We start from the raw sequence: 20,578 nt of genomic DNA, 5'->3' as shown, positions 1-20,578 counted from the left end.
AACCAAAGAAATCATTTCAACCCATTTCGATACATAATCAACCATAACTAGAATGTATTTCACCCCGTATGAGCTCACGAAAGGACCCATAAAGTCGATGCCCCAGACGTCGAATAATTCTACCTCTATTATTTTTTTCAAAGGCATTTCATGGTGCTTGAAGATTAACCTCTGCCTCTGACATTTGTCACATCTTCTCACGAACTCATAAGTATCTTTGTACAAATTTGGCCGATAATAGCTGCTTTGTAGCACCTTTCTAGTAGTACGGTAACCCGCATGATGACCTCCAACTGGGGACGCATGACATGCTTCCAAGATACTCAACGTATCTTTTTCTAGAACAAATATGGCTCATCCCAGAAATAATGTACCATATCATAGAGAAAATTCTTTCTTTGATGGAAAGAAAAATTCTCTAGAATTACCTCGCTCACCACATAATTTATGAAATCAGCATACTGAGGTATTTTCTCCCAAACAACAACCAAGATTCCTCATTCAAAAATGCATCATTGATCTCAAATACATCTCTAGCTGCTTCCTTGCCTTCCACCTAGACAGATGATCCGCCACTTGGTTTTCGCAACCCTTCCTATCCGTAACTTCGAAGTCAAATTCTTGAAGCAGCAGCACCCATCTAATCAACCTTGGTTTTGCATTATTTTTCTCTATCAAATATCTCAAGGCTGCATGGTTAGTGTGGACCACCACATTGGTTCCTAGAAAATCAGCCTGGAACTTCTCAAAAGCATAGACTACTATAAGGAGTTCCTATTCTGTGACGGTCAGCGCTTTGCTAGTATAATTGATCGCATGAAACAATTTGTCCTTCTTTTGTCCCAGCACAGCTCCAAGGGAAACACCGTTTGCATCACACATGATCTCAAACGATTTCGACCAAAATTGGTGCAACAATAATAGGGGCATCAACCAGCTTCCCTTTAAGGAATTCAAATGCCTTCAAGCAATCATCATAAACAAAGAATTTGACTTCCTTTTCCAAAAGTTTGCAAAGGGGGTTTGCAATCTTTGAGAAGTCCTTTATAAATCTCCGATAAAAGTCAGCATGACCAAGGAAACTATGCACCCCCTTCACTGAAATAGGAGGTGGAAGTTTCTCTATAACCTCAACTTTAGCTTGACCGACTTCTATCCCCTTTGCTGAAATTTTGTGTCCGAGAACAATGCCGTCCTTCACCATGAAGTGACATTTCTCCCAATTAAGAAAAAGATTAAACTCCTTACACCGCTGCAAAGCCCTACTCAGATTTACCAAACACAGCTCAAATGAATCTCCTACCACTGAAAAATCATCCATAAATACCTCCAAGGTGTCTTCAACCATATCTGAGAAAATAAACATCATGCAACATTGAAACGTAGCGGGTGCATTATACAATCCAAACGACATCCACTTGAATGCAAAAGTACTATATAGAAATATGAATGCCATATTTTTCTGATCCTCCGGGCCTATAAAAATCTGATTGTAACCAGAATAACCATCCAAGAAATAATACCAACCTCTTCCCGCCAACTGATCAAGTATCTGATCCATGAAAGACATTGGGAAGTGGTCCTTCAATGTCCACAAGTTGAGTTTTCTCTAATCCATATGCACACTCCACCCAGTAACAGTGGAATCAACTTGTTCTTCTTATTATCCACCACTATCATGCCCTCTTTCTTGGGCATAAATTGAATAGGACTTACTCACTTCCTATCTGAGATGGGGTAAACCACTCCTGCATCTAGCCACTTGATGATTTCTTTCTTCACCACCTCTTACATAGGGGGTTTAGTTGATGTTGATGCTCAATAGTCAGAACAAAATCTTCCTCTAGCTGAATCTTATGTGTACATATACCAAGAGGGATACCGATGATGTCTACAATAGTCCAACCAATAGCCCTTTTATATCTCTTAAGAATAAAGATGTGAGCTTCCACCTGTTGTTCACCCAAATCAGCAGGAATAATAACAAGTAGTGTATTCCCACTACCTAGGAACACATACCTCAAATAACCAGGCAACTCCTTCAGCTCCAAGGTAGGTGGCTCTTCGATAGAAGGCTTAGTAGGTGGACTTGGATGATTTTTCAAGTCCAAATCCAACTTCTTGGGTGCATATGAATAAGACCCCATGCCCATTAAGGCACACACCATCTCCTCATAATCTTCAATACCAACATGATCAAAGTTCATCAATACAGTAGCTAAAGTCTCCAAAACAGATTTTTCTTCTATCGAAACTTCCTGCTCTTCCTCATAATAAATGTCCACAATAGAAAATAAGCTCATATCTTTATGCTATTTCATGAATTGACAATCATCGAATCAAACTACTTTAGTATTCAACCTGAATAGTAGCTCATTTTCCCTCAAATCAATAAGTATATTCCCGATTGCGAGGAATGGTCTACACAATATTATGTGCATCTCGAAATCCACCTCACAATCGAGAATGACAAAATTAGCTAGAAATATAAAGTTGGCCACTTTAACTAATACATCATATAGAATCCGCACGGCCACCTCATAGATCTGTCCGCCATAACTAATCTCATGTTTGTAGGAGTTGGATCCCCCGAACCTAATTTATTATACACAGCAAGTGGCATTAATTTTATACTGGCTGCCAAATCACATAGAGCTTTTGTAAAATCAAGAGGCCCAATAGTGCACGAGATGGTAAATGCTCTTGGGTCTGCCTTTTTCTGCACCAACGACTTTGTGGAAATAGCGCCACAATGATGGAGATTGTTCGCTGACTCAAAACTAACTGTCTGCTTCTTCATAACAAGATCTTTCATAAACCTTGCATACCCAGGCATTTGCTCTAATGCCTCCACCAATGATAAATTGATTGTCAACTGCTTAAGCATGGCCCTAAACTTACCAAACTTTGTGTCATCGACTTTTTTTTAATCGATGGGGAAATGGGGGAGGTGGTTTTGGGAGTGTAGTAACCACTACTTCAGTATACTCTCCCTTGCTCTTCTCCAACTCATCAACCTACTGATGGTTGGATGGTGTATTATCAATAACTTTATCCAGTTTCTCAGACTCCACTAGATAACTTCCTTGATGCTCAATATCCTTTTCAATTATGTCTTCAATCACAGATTTGCCCACAGACGGGCCTGGTAATACCTTACCACTATGTATGGTAATTGCCATATAAGAGCCATCATTTTGAGGGTTTCGAACTGTATTACTTAGCAAAGTTCCGCTCTCCCTCTGATTCAATGCTGCTGAGAGTTGACTCATTTGCTACTCTAACTATTTGATAGAAATAAAGTGTGAGTTTACCAACTGACTCATGAAAGATAAACAGTAGTCACCCCAGAGTTGGTAGCCTCAACTCCCTTTAATAATTTCTCCATCATGTCCTCCATGGACATTTTGCCAGAGCTAGTAGTGTCACGACCTGGCCCAAGGCCCTGTCCGTGACGGGCATCCCAAACCACACAAGCCCAAGATACCCCTGCCACTCCCCAACCCACTAATGATATTATCTACTCTGGGCCTAGGCCCGCACGGCTTTTAAATGCATAAATAGGGAGTAAGGCTTTCTCACTTATATACCCAGCATCCCTCATATGTTTTGCCGATGTGGGACTCTTTCCTAAGTTGGGGTGTTACGTACACCCCACCGAATGGGATTTTCCTAGACTCAGGATTGAGGTTTAACCTTGCTTACCAGGATTTGCCTACACTCAGTGTGAACTCTAGCCCACATCAATAGGGATGACACAAGAGCGGCTCTGATACCATTTTGTCATGACCCGGCCTGAAGCCCTAGCCGCGATGGGTATCCCGAACCATACAGGACCGGGATACCCCTGCCACTCCCTAACCCACTAGTGATATTGTCTGCTCTTGGCCCAGGACCGCACGGTTTTAAAATGCGTCACTAGGGAGTAAGGCTTTCTTACTTATATACCCAGCATCCCTTTTGTGTTTTGCCGACATGGGACTCCTTCCTAAGTTGGGGTGTTATAAGTAGCAATATTATCTCTGCTTCCAGGAGGTACATATAGTCCACTCCTATCATTCTTCCTTTTCTAATTTCCTTAATCTCTATCCTTGTAACCATCTTTGTCGTAATAGTTCCGACCTTGATTTCTTAGCTACTGCCTGGAAAACCCCCTGATTATTTAGATAGCTTGCCTCTTCTTCTAAATCAGAGTCAGCTCTTCCCTGGGATATAAGAGCTTTCACCTTCTCTATTTTCTAGACAATAGATTCTTAATCAGCAAATCTATCTGTGTATTCAAGTATGCCATGTCCTGGTCACGTTCTTCCTCCTTCTTGCATTGCTCTGCAGTCATACTACCAGACATAGTAGGGCTAGCTACCACTGAATCCTTAGTATGCTAAGCTCTATTCTGTTTAGTTATTTGATCAAGTATCTTCAAAGCCTTTGGAAAAGTAAGGTCAACAAATGACCCTCCTACAGCATTATCCATAACTGGCTTCGTAATAGAGTCCAAAGCCCGATAAAGAGTCTTCATTGAATGGATATCCATCATGTTATAGTTCGGGCATTGAACTATCTTCTTTTTAAATCTCTCCCAAGCCTCATGAAGAGCTTTAGTAGGAAGCTATTGGAAATTACTCATTTTATCCCTCAACTGTACCCTCCTAGAGGGTGCAAAGAACCTTTCTAGGAATACCTCTTTCAACTCTGCCTCCAATTGGTTATAGAGTCGGGAGTCATTTCATTAAGCCATAGTATCACCGCCCCAGATAGAGACAACAAAAACAAGAATAGATGGATAAAATTCTGACCCACTCCTGGATTATCAAAAGACTTGAAAATGGTGACAAAGTTCACCAAATACATGTTTGGATCATTTCTGAGAAGACCACCGAACAACCCCTTAAGATGAAGGAGTTAAATCATCATACTGTTAATGTTAAATTTTGCTCCAGGTGATAGAGGTGGAGGAATGATAGCTCCAGTTGCACCTGCTCCATCCATTCAATCTTCATCATCATTCAGATCAAACTGCACCGGTTGACGCTCTTGCCTTGCCCTAAAGGGCCGGTTCCTATTTAAATTACGGCTTACTGGTGCAACCACATTCTTTACATGCCTTGGGTTTACAGGATCTAACAAATCATCATCCCTAAAATCATCATCGTCAGGATTAGGATGATGTGCCAGCTGGCCGTCATTCTGCTAATTAAGTTGATCTTTAGCCAGAGCGGCTAGTCTTTCAGCATCTTGGGGGCCTGTCATTCTGCCAATTAACTGTGGTTTTGGATGCACTGGTAATAATGGTGCACCCGATCTCCTTGTACTTGACATACATAATAACTACCCTGCACAAAACAAAAACAACAAATAAAAGTAAAATTAACTTGACCAAAGGTCAATTAACAAACACAAACTTAATTGACAACCGTATTCCCCGGCAATGATGCCAAAATTTGATACGCCTAAATTACAACTCTCGTTAGAAAGTGTAAGAAGTCACTGTCAAATATAGAACCCAACAGGGTTGGGTATCGAATCCCATAGAGAATACTGTGTTCACAAAGTATTGTGGTTGTTATTAGGCTATTGATCGAAGGTTCAAGAATAAAAAGGGTTTTTAATTTATCAATTGTATTTAAATACTTGTCACAGAAAGTAATCCAACTGTAGATTGTATTGCAAATAGTAATTCAGTAAGAGTAGTCAAACTGGAGTTATGGTTACCAAGATGCTTAAGCAGCTAGGGTTATGAACTATTTTGAATTCCCAATGAATAATTCTAATTGCAAGAGTAATAGAATTCTATGGTTTACCCATTAGTTTCTCAACCTAAATGAGTATCTTATCCCTTAATTCTTTCAAAATTAAGGAACATGTTACTTATTCAATTATATTCTCACATGGATTTATCCAGTTAAGGCATCTACCCTCTATCAAAAGGTTAAAGGCTTAGATTTATGTAAACCCTTTATTTTCTCAACAAACACTTTTCTATTCGAACAAGTGTTGTTCTTGGGCTCACTTTTCAAGTTTCCAATCAAGAAAAGTCATTAAAGTGAAGAAGGGTTTATGCAATATCAATCAATCATGGGAAACTACTAGATTCACAACCCCCAATCAGCTATTCACATCAAGGCTCTCATAACCCAAGTTATGGGAGCTTAGCCACACATCTCCATCACAAAAAAAGAAGAAATCATTGTGTTATTCATAAACTAATTCAGAATTTACTTACAAAAGTCACAATTATTGTTCTTCAATCCTCAATAGAGAAAATAATAATGAAATCTAGATCCCCAATTCTAGAATTGAATCTTAGAGAAAAACTACGTATAATATGTTTCTAGTATGGAAACTTTGATTAAAGATAAAAGATGGATAAAAAGATACCTAATAAAATATAAAACTGGGCCATTGGAATTCTGACGGACCACTATATTAGCCATCACTGATGATTCTTTAAAGCCATGTTCTTCTTAGCGATGACGGCCAAAGTGGTGGTCCATCGCAAGACTGACGGTCCACCATATGGGCCATCGCTGATGGTCCTTGAGAGTTACATTCTGGAGAGCCCTGATGGCCAAAGTGGTGGTCTATTGCAAGGCTGATGATCCACCAAATGGGCCATCGCTGATGGTCCTTGAGAGTTAAATTCTGGATAGCCCTGACGGCCAAAGTGGTGGTCCATTATAAGCCCGACGGTCCACCAAATGGATCGTTGCTGAGTGTTTTAGGATGCCTTGTTCTATTTAATAATGACGGTTAAACTGGTGGTCCGTCAGGAGACTGACAGTCCACCATTTTTACCATCAAAAGTCTTTTTCTACTATTTTTTTGAGTCTTTTCCTTCAGCTAGCTCCTTACCCCGAAATGCTATAATCCAACATTAAATGCAATGTTGGTTACTTGAAAACATACATTTTTTCCAAGAAAATGATACAAAATGTTCCATCAAAAGCTAAAATATCAATCTCCATGAATTTTGACTTTATACGATGCTTACATTAAATTGTTGTTGTTTATCAAACCCCACATGTTTTAATGTTGTTATTCACTGATTTAGATCATGATTAAGTGTTATTGATGTAAAAATCATGCTATTACTCCAAGTTTTATATTATTCCCATGATTAGTTTAAACTAAGAATACCAAGTGTTTGATGAAATGCCTATAAGAGTGAATTTTGAATAAATGCTTTCATATTAGGCCCTCCAAGCTTAGCAATATTTTACTATTATTGTCATTGAGTCCTGGGGGTTATGAATACCTGAAAACTTAGCTGTTTACTTAGTCTCAGTATCTTTAGAATAGTTCAAAATATGTTTTGAGCATTATGAGTTCAGTCAATCATCAAAATCAGTTGAACTTAGAACAATTTAGTTTTTCGAGTTAGTTCAGTTGGGAGTAGGATTTAGCACCGAGCGAGTGTAGGGATGATGGATTCCTCGTCAAATAGGCAGAGTTGTTACTAGCCAGTGTAGTATATGAGCAGTCACCTGTCAGTTTAGGCTTGACTACCTCGCAGGGGTCACCCATCAGTTTAAGCTATACACCCTTAGTCCTTTGGGACAACATATTAGTAGATCCAAACAACTAGTCTTAGTACCCTTGGCACGGTACTGACATCCTTCCAACTGGGGTCATAGGTTGGACCCCAAATTTGCTCATTGGGGCATTCGGTTAGATGACAGCTCCCACAGTCTCAGTCTAATAATCAATTCAATAATTCAGTTTCAGTTGCATGACATCAGTTATTAAGTTATCAAATTTTAGTATTTTAGTATTTTTGTTTACATATTAAACTCAAAATATGTTTTATGCTTGGTCACGCATCCTCAACATTTATAGATTTCGTGTATTCTATTCAGTATGTCATGCTATACATATTCAGATAGTTATTACTATTGTTCATGAAACCATGCATGTCAGCCTACCTCATTTTGCATACCAGTACATTCAAAGTACTGATCACATACTCTTTTCTTGCGCTATGTTGTATCATATCATAGGTTCTGACGCTCAGTTCTTGGATTACGAATAGACCTTCTAGATTATCAGTTATAGTAAAGGGGAGTCCTTATATTTTGAGGACAGATTATATTTACATTCATGTTTTTAGTTTATTAGTTAGTTGGGGCCTATCCTATCAACTCTCATTCAGTCAGTTTAGAGGCTTTCGAATATTCAGATAGTTAGTCAGTTCTCAGATTTCAGTTATTATTGTCAGATGTTTTATCAGTATCATCAGTTTTGTTTCCATATTTTATTAGATTTATTACTTAAAATCTTATGGCATTCCTTAGTTAAATTCTACATATGATCTTTCATTATCAGTTTTACTCAGTGCTCATAGCAGGTACCAACTCATGATTTAGCTTGTGGCCCCTCAGGACTGTAAGCACCGTGTGGCACCTAGGGTGTACTCTCAAGGCGTTACAAATGATGACATTATTTTTATTCAAAAGGGGGTGTTGCCCCTTATTTTGATGGGTTGTAAGATGATTTTTTACACATTATCTACTTTAGTATTTTCTCTATGCCTCGTTAATAGATTATATATATCTACTACTTGTCTCATATTTCATTTTGCTATTCTTTTTTGTTATGCCAAAAGGGGGAGAAAGATAGGAACATACAAAAATTAGGAAGTGCCTACAAGTCAGGGAGAGAAAGTCTATTACTAATAAATGAAAGTCGAATAATACACAAAAAACTTTGAACAGTAGAAATGTGTACAAGGCAGGGGGAACAAGATGACAGACAGGGAAGTCATCTGATGTTACACTCGTTTTTCATTATAAAAAAGGGAGAGATTGTTAGCCTCCTATGTTTATATTTCAATAATGATAAACTAATAATTAGATCTTTGTAGGATATTGGAAGACATCTAATGATGGAAGAAGTCAGTTCCAGGAATGGAAGTACATCAAATCATGATCTATGACATCCAAGAAAATCAATCAAAACAAAGAGAAAAAGGAAGGAAAATCTTAGTCTAGGAATCACGATAGATCATATTAATCACAACAAAGAAAAAGAAAGAAAAGATTACGAACAAACTTGGAAAAACATCAATCACTACAAAAGCAAAAGAAAGAAAAGATTATGGACGTATTTGATATGAACATGAGTGAAAGTCGTGTATGGATATATCTGATATAGACATACCATACGGTAACATTCCTTAATTAAGGAATCATTTTAAATCCTTGAATGAGAAGAAATCTCTAGGGTTTCCTTATGAAGAGTAGCAGTTGAAGACTATAAAAGAAAAAGACTATAGATGGACAAGAGTTACGAAACTTCAAGAAGAAATCTCAAAGTGTCTCAATCTTAGTCTCAAAAAGCTTTGTAATCTGTATCTTACAATTGTTATATAAAGAGTAGATCGAGTTAACTTTGTAATAGTAACTGAAGTTATGTAATAAGATTTTGAAGAACAAAACAAGTCTTCAGAACTTGTTTCTTATCTTTCTACTCGAGACAACACTGAAAGATCTAAGGAAATGTTGAAACCCTAGGAGATGGAAAGTAGGCACCACATTGGTGTTCTGAACCAGGATAAATCTTTGTGTTCTTTACTTTACATTCAGTTATTTACTTACATTCTTTTTTTAAGTCTAACCTATTTTGGGAAGTATACTGATCTACAGGTAAATCGACTGTGAGAAGCCAACAGTCGACTCACAAAAATTTTCAATTCACCCCCTCTTGAATTTCATGTCCCTCTAAGGAGGCTGATCATATGTATTGCTAGCTCGAGAAGGACTAGTAGGGACAGGTAGAACTCTATGTAGTGTAGCACAATCAGGAGAAGGGACCCTAAATCGGGTCTACACTTCATGCTAAGGGCAAGTCCCCTCCATATTGTTCTCAGGTAGGATAGAGTTTCTAGTAGCATTTCTATGAATATTATATCTTCAAGGAGGCATGATCTAAAATACGAGGAAACAAGGAGTTAGAGAATTTTCATAATAATAGACTCTATAGCCCAAAAATAGAATACAAAAAAAGAAAACATTCCTAAATGTGTTGTAGCTTTCTTCTTATAAGTGTGGTGTGCTACACACCCATGAAAATACTATATTGATATGGCTTTGTAGAAATCTAATGACTCTAAATCATTCTCTGATACCATTCTTGTCATGACCCAAACTAGGGCTTGGTCGTGAAGGGTATCTAAAGCCCACCATGGATCGGAGACCACCACCATCGCCTAACCTCATGAGTATAAAATAATAATGATAACAATGTAGAAGATAATAAATAGTAATAAGAAGATGGATAAATGACTCAATAAAGCTAATAGTCCAAAAGATAACCAACCAAATGACATATGTTCATAATAAACTCTAAAACTAGAATACAAATAGTTTGAGACATGCCCCAAGCCTTGAGTACAAAGTAAAAATAAAAGGATATAGAAATGATAAGGCCTTCCAAAAGATGGAGGCTCACTACTTTATAGCAACTTGAAAGAAGTGCTAATCCACTTAATGCTGCATAGGGGTAAAAGAAACGTCTTCAGACCCTACATTATAAAATAATGTATCATCCTAGGGTGTTTACTGGGATAAGCACTGACATGCAAGTCAGGAAAAGTGATAAAATAAAAGCCACATCCTAAATCAGTCAAAACCCATGCACACATTCATATCTACATATATAAGATGCCGGGATAGGAAACAAGGTTTATGCATGAGCTTTAAAAATTATTATCCTAGACTATATAGCTCTATCTATCATAAGGGAACCCACAGGCTATATGGTTTCAGCTTCCCCTGCTGAAAGAGCCCAGTGTGTGTTAGCCGCATGAACTAGATAAATCCAAGTAAGGGACAAAGCCACCGGGCTCTAGCCATTCCAATATATATATATATATATATATATATATATATAGTATGTATATGAGTGAATGTGTGTGTGTGAACTATGCACACAGTCATAAAGTCTCCTATGCCAGCAAATATGGTTTCCAGTATCTGACCCCTGGGACCTCCACCTTCTATGATGAGCTATACAATCTTTTTAAGTACAAATTAAAACCATTTACACACATTAAAATCTATTAACCAAGGAGCCTACTAATTAAGCATTTATAATTAGTATCGTCATACCAAATAAAGTTAAGCTTACAAGTCGATCCCATTATGCCATTCCAAACACAGTTAGCCAAATTGACTCCAAAGTTTCCAATTTAAAAGGAATCCATGGCCACCAAGGCCTTTCAAAACCAATCTATGTTTCATTAACCTTTTATGCAATGCAATATTGCAAAAGTGAAGTAGATTATGTATATGCCCATGTTTTAAAACCAATTTCACAAGTTGGGTTGAGGTTAAAGCTAATTCCAAACCATTAAGCCATGAAATTTAGAAAACCCTTGTTACCATTCCAATCCCATACCCATGCATTTATTTAGTTCAAAATAATGAGAATAAAACATAAATATCCAATTTAAAACCATGGAAGCTCAATTCATGTAACAAGCAATCCAAATCCCTCAATACATACTCAAAACCCAATAATTAAACCATATGGACAATAATTAAACACATTTTTTTGAAAAAAATAATAATTTAGGGAAGAGGTACATTCTTGAAACACATAAGAATTTGAAATAAATTTAAAGTTTGGTGCCCGGATGATGAATTCAAAGTGAAATTCTTGAATGTTCTTAGGTTTTGTGTTTGAGAGTGAAATAGAGGGATTTGATCTTTGAAAATTGATTGGAATGAGACTATTTTATGTGTAAAAGTCATAAGAGGGGTCAAAAGACCAAAAGCCCCTCACCCCAAGTGAAAAAAATAAGATTGAATGAAAATTATACCTTGGTGGAGCACACCAATATTGCGTAGGTTATCCTCCATACAACGCCAATATTATGGAGGATAACCTCCATGACACGGTGAAAATGCAAGAGGCTCACTGCTTCAATATTCCCAAATTGCTCCGAACCCTTTATGAAATTTCAAAACCTTCCCAAATTACCCTTTTAGCATTTCTAAACACAATTCAAGTAAAAAATTTATATTTTACATACGAGAAGGTCAAAAATAAAATGATAAAAATTTTAAGGGTCTTATAAGTTTTGAGCCAAGTTTAAACTATAGTCAATTTTAAACAAGTATATCTCCTTGAGTTTAGTGCATTATGGGGCCAAATACCGACAAAATAAAATATCTTTGAGTCTTTACTCCAACGTACTTGATCATTCGTTAATACGCCTTCAAAGTAAAAAGTTATGATCATTTTACTAAATACTTTTTGGGATGATAAATTAACCACCGCAGCAATACAACTGCAATGGTAATTTAACTGCCACAAAAGTAACAAATAGTATTTAAGGTTGGTTTTGATGGGTTTCAACCACAAAATTTAAATTTTTTATTCATAAGCGCTAGAGGGCGATTTGCTTATTGTTGTTTTGTAAATCCTTTGTTTAGGTAAGGTTTTTAGTCCTTTTAATATTGATTAATCCATTCATCTTCTAGAATCTTAGAATGGGAAAGTATGGTGAAATTTTTGAGGTTTAGAATTATAGATTCATGAAATTATGAGAAAACCTATGGGCATCGGTATTTTATCTTAAAATTATTTTTAAATTGTTAATTAACAATTCTTATAATGAATTAGTGACACTAAAATAAGAAATTGATGGTTGGGAACCATGAATTTAATAAAAATGAATTTCTTAGCCTTGAAACTCCATTATTGAAGAGGGGTTGAATATGATAGTGCTTCTTAAGGTTTAATTGACCCTTGAATGATGTTTAGAGCATGACTAAGGGTAAAATTAGTGGTTTTGAATTTCAAAAGTGTTTATTTGAAGAGTAATTGATTAATTACTCTTATAACTACTTATTTCGTAGATGATTGAGTATTATAATGTTTGAAGGAAGGGAAAGAGCATCCTTAGTGTGGCTTGCTTGTTCCAGAATCCTTGGTCAATGTAGGTTATGGTTTCATTTTTAGTATACGTGGACTAGATGTACTGAATTTTGATAGTAATATCAAAATATGTCATGCCTTAGGCCTTCGGGCACAGTGTTTGGATGGATTAAATTATTTACAATTTGGTTAGGCAAAAATATTATCATGGATTATTGTTATACTATGCTGATGTGATACTTATGGCATAAAAATTAGTGGAATAGCATGAGAATAATAGATAGTTAAAAGCAACATAATAAAAACATAATTATGTGTTATTGTATTTTATGTGGATCCACTGATGGGTATTTATGTTTGTATGACTTGATTGATTAATTTAAAGAGTTATTCTTTGATAGTGAATAATAATAGAAGAATTGGAAGACCTAATCTATAAACTAGTCTCTAATATCTTAAAAAGGGTGAAATCGATATTATGTATATTAGAAGTAAGAGACATGCTTGCTAGAAGATAGTTAGAAGAATGGAGTGTGATAAGAGGACATGATGATATAACTTGAGAACCTAAGGTTAAGTTTTCCACATGCTAGAAAGTAAGATGTGCAATGGTGGATAACTCTAATTAAAATTGTAAGTAAAAAAGAGTTGAGTAGTTAGATAATCACCTAGAGAAGATATCGTCTTGAAGTTTAGTTATGACTTAAACAAAAGAGTTACTAGATAGAAAATAAATTATCAATTCAACGAGAAATAAAATTATTTAGATAGGTTATTAAAATAGGATGATGCATTAGAGTATAAATATCAATTTTGGTAGAACATGCATTCCTGAATGGATACCTAATGAATTATCCTTTGGACAGGTGTAGATTGATGTTTAGATTTGATAATGCTTAGTTGAGTAAGTAGTGTATGGGACTTTGGGCATACTTGTGATTATTAACAACTATTACTTGGCTGTTCTTAATTGTAAGTTTTGGTTGGGTTGCTTGTATATGATTTCAATTAGGTGTTTGTGATTTGTCTTCATGGATTACTTATAATTCTTAATTGAATTTGCATATTTATACACATTGTTAATTATATTTGATGATAAAGATAGCAGTACCACATAGATATGCTATGTTGGTTACAGTGGCTCAGGTACCACTCCAAAACGAATGTGAAATGTTGGTTATGATGGATCGGGTATCATATTAGTATGGATATAATATATTAGTTATGACTTATTAGGTACCACATCGGTATGAATATGACGTTATGGATGAGTTGAGTAGGAATGAGAAATTATGCATAATTGCATACATATATTCATTCATATGCATTAAATGTGCATTTATACATATAAGTCTTTAGTGTTCCTTTTGTGGATCGAGTAATATTAATGAGATACAATGGTTTCTTGTGTAGATCAATTGTTTGACGAGGTACCTTAAGTGGATCAGTTATGTTGATGATGGTGATTAAGCATTGCATCCAAGTGTGAATATAAAGTACATCCTAAATTATATATAACTCATATTTCCCTATGTATATAGTTAGACACATGATATGTATTGTTATTCCTTCTTTGTAAGTTATTGATATTATCAGTTGTCTTGATTGTTGCAGTCCCTATAGTTATTGATATAGTAAAATCTGTAGAGCTAGCACTACTAGGATAGAGATACGACTACACAAGTAGAAAGAACACTGTAAGATAAAAAGGATTATTCAAGAATAAAGATACGAAAAAGTGATATATGTTAGGTGGTTTATTGAGAAAGTGTGTAAATAGTGATACTTGTATGAATGTACTTTTGTGTCCAAAATTAAAGATACGTCATATTTTTTTTCCTAGTTGTTATCATTGTTATTTGTTTCTGAATTTGGTCGATTGATAATACCAATCAGTATGTCTGGTTTTTACTAATACTACACTTACTATATCTCCTTCCAGGGATACAACCATGTTGCAGGTAAGTTAGAGTTCCTATAGCAGTGATAATGATTATTTTCTAATAGCTTCTGCCCATTTAATCTTGTAGGGATGCTATGTTATGGATGTCTCCACTCCTTGTCTAGTGATCTTGTATCAATTTAGACTAGGTTCTAGGAAGTTTTATAGTAGAATTCAATATTGTATCTTTTTATAATAATGTTTTGTTTTTGAAAAAGAAAGGTTATTTATTCATGAAATTATTTATGGTTAAGGTTTCATAATGTCTTTCTCAATATTAAATAGTTAGGTGGTAAGAGTTCTCTGATCTAGGATAGAGTTGGGTAGATGACTATATAATTTGTGATTTGGATTGTGAGAAGATGGCATTAAAGTCCAGGTGATCATTCTCCTAGTACAAGAGCAAAGATCGAGTAGAGTCTTTCAAATTGATGTTTTGATATCCACATCAAACTTATAGAAATCTATAAGGCATCTAGGAATCCATCTTACTTTCTTCTCTCTAATCATGTCATCTTAGTGTTGTATTTCCAAGCTGAGTCTAATTGGCATATTTCTTACACTAAAAGGTTGGAATATGGTTTTCCAACCAATTAAGGTCAACAAGAAGTATAGGGGTTGAATTATAATGTTGTAAAATTCATTTGATATTTGTTAGAATATTTGTGCTTTAAATATTTTTTACTATGGTGTAATAGAATACAATAGGTATTACTTTATGGATGATTATTGTTTGATCATTCTATTACCTTGTTGTTAGATTGTCAAACATTTTAAGTGCAAATAATTATTAAAAGTAATATGAGACAGGTGGTTGCAACAAGATATTTGAAAATTGTAATGGTTAGGTATGATTTTGAGGTATGCCTTTATTTCTGTGATTTGAGATATTTATTGATTTCTCATGATTTAAAGTATGCCTTGATTTATAGATGGTCCTTGATGATATACTTGGATATCCATATATGATCTGATCATTGATGATAAGATATATGGGATATAGTTTGGATAATGACATTGGAGATCCTTGTGCGGTTTGATTAATGATTATGATATTGTGGATGCTTGTGTGGTACGATTTTTAATGATTATATTTAAGTCTGAAGTGCTATTGGGTCATCTGTCTGTGAATAATCTAGTTAATGAGTTGGATTATTGATGATGCCTTAATAAGTTAGTGGTTAAAATAAGATGAATTTAGTTATCTTTTACAACCTTAGTAATTTGTATGTAAGGTGAATTGTGTAGGTGATGTCACTAATACAAAATAAATGGACTAGATTTTTTTTAAAAATTAGTTGCGTCCTATAATATGATAAGGAAAAAATGGTAATAATGGTTTTAATTGAGCTTGGTGGTCTACTGTGTGTAGGTTGGTCGGAGTTAGTATGGAATGACGATTTGATAAGTATTTTATCAAATTATTTTAGTAGTTGATGGGAGGTTGCATTAGTTTCGTAACCATCATGTATGCTAAAATATGAGAATTGCACTAAAAACTCTCCTCTTCACTAATCTCTGTTTAGGAATGAATAATGAGTAAATTACTATCTAAAGTAATGACTAGTTCCATCGATATAGAAAATATCTACGGTAAAAGAATGAGAGCCTCCTTCAATATATAATATAGGATCAATTTTTTTATTATGACTGCATTGAACATGCACTAAGGTCATATGATACCCAAGCCTAAAAGTCCAGTAGAAAGTGTTCTTACCAATTGAGTTTTGATCCAAGTTTAACTAGGATCAACATCAAATGGGTATATATCCCAGAATATAATGACTTATGGAATACCCACCAAATGAAAGATCTTTGAGTCTAACGTATCCAACCATTTGTCAATACACCTTTGGAGTTATGACCATTTTATTAAACACTATTCGGAATGAGAAATTAACCACTGTAGTACTACTGTTGTAGTAATTTAACCACTACAACGGTAACAAACATTATTTAAGGCCGGTTTTGATAGGTTTCAAACTCAAAAGTCAAATATTTTGTTCCTAAGCCCTAGAGGGGTGATTTTCTCATGGTTGAGTAAGAAATCCTTCATTGAGGTAAGGTGTTTACTCTTTTTTAACACTAATTAATACGATTATCTTCTAGAATCATTAGATTGGTAAATTATGATGAAATTCTTGTGGTTTAGAATCCTACATTCATGAAATTTCGAGAATAATCTATGGGTATGAGTATTTTCACCTAGAATTGATTTTAGATTGTTAATTACCGATTCTTAGCATGAATTAGTGCCTCTGAAATGTGAAATTGATGGTTGTAAACTTTGAATTTAATAAAATTTAAGTTTTTAGCCTTTAAACTTCATTAATGGAGGTGGGTTGAATATGATAGAGCTTATTAAGGGGTAATTTACCCCTGGATAATGTTTTAGAGCATGAATAAGTATAGAATTAGTAGGTTTGAATTCTCAATGTATTTATTTGAAGAGTACTTAATTGATTAGTCAGCTTATAACTACTTGTTTCTTAGATGATTGAGCATACTAAGGCCTGATGGAAGGAAAATAGCATCCTTAGTGTGGCTTGCTTATTCTAACTATTCAGACAAGGTAGGTTAGGGTTTCATGTGTAGTAGACTTGGTATAGATGCAGTTAATTGTGATAGTAATGTTGGGAGATATCATGTTTGGTGCTTCAGGAACGGTGTTTGGATGGATTAAATTGTTGAAAATCTGGTTAGAGATAAATATTATCATGGATTATTTTTATACTCAATTGATTTGATACTTGAGGCATGAAAATTAGTGGAATATGGAGAGAATGATAGTTAGTTTAAAGTAACATAATAATAGGATAATTGTGTGTTATTGTCTTTTGTGAGGATCCATTGATGGGTATTTGTGTATTTATGACTTGATAGGTAAATTGTAGAGTTATTATGTGAATGTAAATAATAATAGAAGAATTATGTGACATTTTAATCTGTCACTAGTCTGTAATGACTTAAAAAGGATTGAAATTATTAATATGTGCATTTGAAGTAAGAGACATTCTCGCTAGAAGATAGTTAGGAGGAGGCACTGTATAAGAGGATATGACTATATAACTTAAGAACCTAAGGTTAATTTTGTAAGCGCTAGAATATAAGTTGTGTAAAAGTGGTTAACCCTAGTTAAAATTGTAACTTGAATAAAGCCGAGTAGTTGAATAATCAGCTAAAGGGGATATCATGTTTAAACTTAGTTGTGACTTGAATGAAAGGATTACTAGATATTAAATAAATTATCAATTTAATATGAAATAAAGAGATTCATATTAGTTAGTTAAATAGTTGATGAATAAGAGTACAAATATCAATCTTTGTAGAATGTGAACTCCGGATTAGATACATGATGAATTGGTCTTCAAACTTGTTTTGATTGATGATTAAATTTCATAATGTTTAATTTAGAAAGTTGCGAATGGGACTTTAGGCATGTGATTAGTGACAACTATTACTTGGTTTTCTTTGATTGTAAGTTTTGATTCGATAGAGTTACTTACATCTAATTTCAATTAGGTGTTTACAATTTACCTTCATGTATTACCTGTAATTATTGACTTTATTTGCATATTCATAAACATTATTAATGGTATTTTATGATGGAGGATCGGGTACCATGACAGTACGGATATGATATATTAGTTATGATATATCGGTACCACGTTGGTATAGATATGTCACGACCCGAGGCTACCCCCTAGTCGCGACAACGATGTTTACGGTCACAAGTGACCACAAGATAATCCGTGAGTTGGTACCTTCTGTGAGCAATGAATAAGATAATAATAATGCACATATGCGGAAATGACTGATAAAGCCATAAGGTGAAAATACTAAAAATACAATTTAATCTCAAGTCTGAACAACTGATAAAAGCTATTAAAAAGAACTAACCATCTGAATATCTGAAAAGCCTCTAACTGGCTGGCTATGGAGTTGATAGGACAAACCCCCAAATAACTCCAACTGACTAAGTAAAATAAATTCCGAAATGACTAAATGAAAGATAAAATCGTCCTAGAAGGATGAGGACTCACCATTGCTGCAGCTACTGTAACATTGGACGGTCTAAGTACGATCGGAAAATTGAGCATCCAAACCTATGATATAAGACATCAAAACGCATAGAAGAGTATCTGCTTAGTATTTTGAATGTACTGGTATATGAGACGAGGACATGCTAAATTGCATGGGGTACTATGCATGTGAGATAATAACCAACTGAATATCATGGGATAACAGGACATGAACGCATGAAAAACTATAATATATGAGAATGTAAGACAAACCATATAATATTTCTAAAATAAGTCTGAGATCTAAAATACTGAAAATTGTATCACTAAATAACTGAAAATCTGTGCACTTAGTCAAGCAAACCTGAACTGAGAATACACTGAATACTATACTGAGACTATCGGAGGTATCATCTAACTAACATGCCCCCATTTGAGCTAATTAGGGTCCAACCTGTAACCTTAGTTGGAAGTGTGTCAGTACCGTGCTGTGGGTACTAACACTGGCTGTGTGGATCCACTAAACTAGTGTCCTGAAGGACTAAAGAGTCACCCTATAATGGAAGGAGAGCTCCTGAGGTGTCAACCCTAAATTGGCAGGAAGATATCTCAAACCTATATTGGCTACGTAGTTCTATAACTCAGGGATTGCTACTAAGGGTCAAATCCTAAACTGGCAAGAATACCCCCATCCTTAGGTACGCTCGGTGCTGAATCCTACTCTCAACTGAATAACATTGTTTACTGGATTGAACTAAGCTTAATTAAATAAACAACTGATCATAATAACTAAGTGAATGACAATACTCACGGGTTATCTGAAATCATTCTGAAGATACGAAAATTATGTAAACAACTAGGTATCAGATGTTTATAACCCACCAACACTAAATGGGAATAACAATAAGGACACATAAAAGTGTTGAAAACCATAATAAGGAATCATTGTCAAAAATCCAACACTTAAGCATTTCATCAAACACACGAGAGTCATGAACTTGTGCATGAGAATGAGCAAAGCATGCAAAAGTAACATGATTACAATATTCGATTCATTACTTAGAGATTTAGCATGAAAATTATAACATTCAAAATGTGTAAGGGCTCATTCAACTTGAAAACATTTATGAACATAACTTATAATTGAAAACAATAAGAGCTTAATGGAGATAATTCAAATTGAACATATAGAAACTGATGATTTGAAACCAAAAAGGATTCTTGGAGTCCCTGGATAAAATTGGCCCATGGATGAACATTCCACATACCTTAAACCCTTAATCTTGGAAGAGATACACCAATCTTGATTCTTTCTTGTAGGTTCTTGGATTGGTGAACTTGAATTCTTGTTTTCTTGGACAATAAGTAATTGAATTGATGATCTTGGGAGATGAATAGGGTTTCTTTGTGAGGAGAATTGAAGAAGAAGGGCAAATAATTCCCTGACTGATGGTATAAGTCGTGATATGATGACTTGGATTGAGGGGAAAAGACACAATGTCCCCTTAGGAATTTAAATTTGTTACTAGGCTGCATTTTACATGCTCACTACAATGCAATGTACTTTCCATTGGTAATAGCACCACGGTGAAGCACTATCGCGGTGAGTTGCTGGATTCGCGATCAAAAAGTGACCCAATTCTCATCCAAAAAATCTGAAACTTCTTTGAGACATGCTCGTTATATCCTGGAACATTAAATAACTCAAAAACCAACATCTCGAGATCGGGAATAC

The 20,578-nt window shown here is 35.1% G+C and overlaps 1 protein-coding gene across 1 annotated transcript; it reads right to left on the bottom strand.

Annotated features, from left to right (window-relative positions):
• Nucleotides 1-2,506: 2,506 nt before the first annotated feature.
• On the bottom strand, nucleotides 2,507-2,887 carry LOC124887134. The gene has a single exon (XM_047396325.1). It carries the CDS (start codon nucleotides 2,885-2,887, stop codon nucleotides 2,507-2,509), a length of 381 nt encoding a protein of 126 aa, XP_047252281.1.
• Between the last annotated feature and the right edge of the window lie 17,691 nt (nucleotides 2,888-20,578).

This window comes from Capsicum annuum, chromosome 9 (assembly GCF_002878395.1).
Source record: "Capsicum annuum cultivar UCD-10X-F1 chromosome 9, UCD10Xv1.1, whole genome shotgun sequence".
In the NCBI taxonomy this organism is placed as follows: domain Eukaryota; kingdom Viridiplantae; phylum Streptophyta; class Magnoliopsida; order Solanales; family Solanaceae; genus Capsicum; species Capsicum annuum.
The sequence above is the reverse complement of the archived record's forward strand: the minus strand, read 5'-3'. Positions and strand labels throughout refer to the sequence as shown.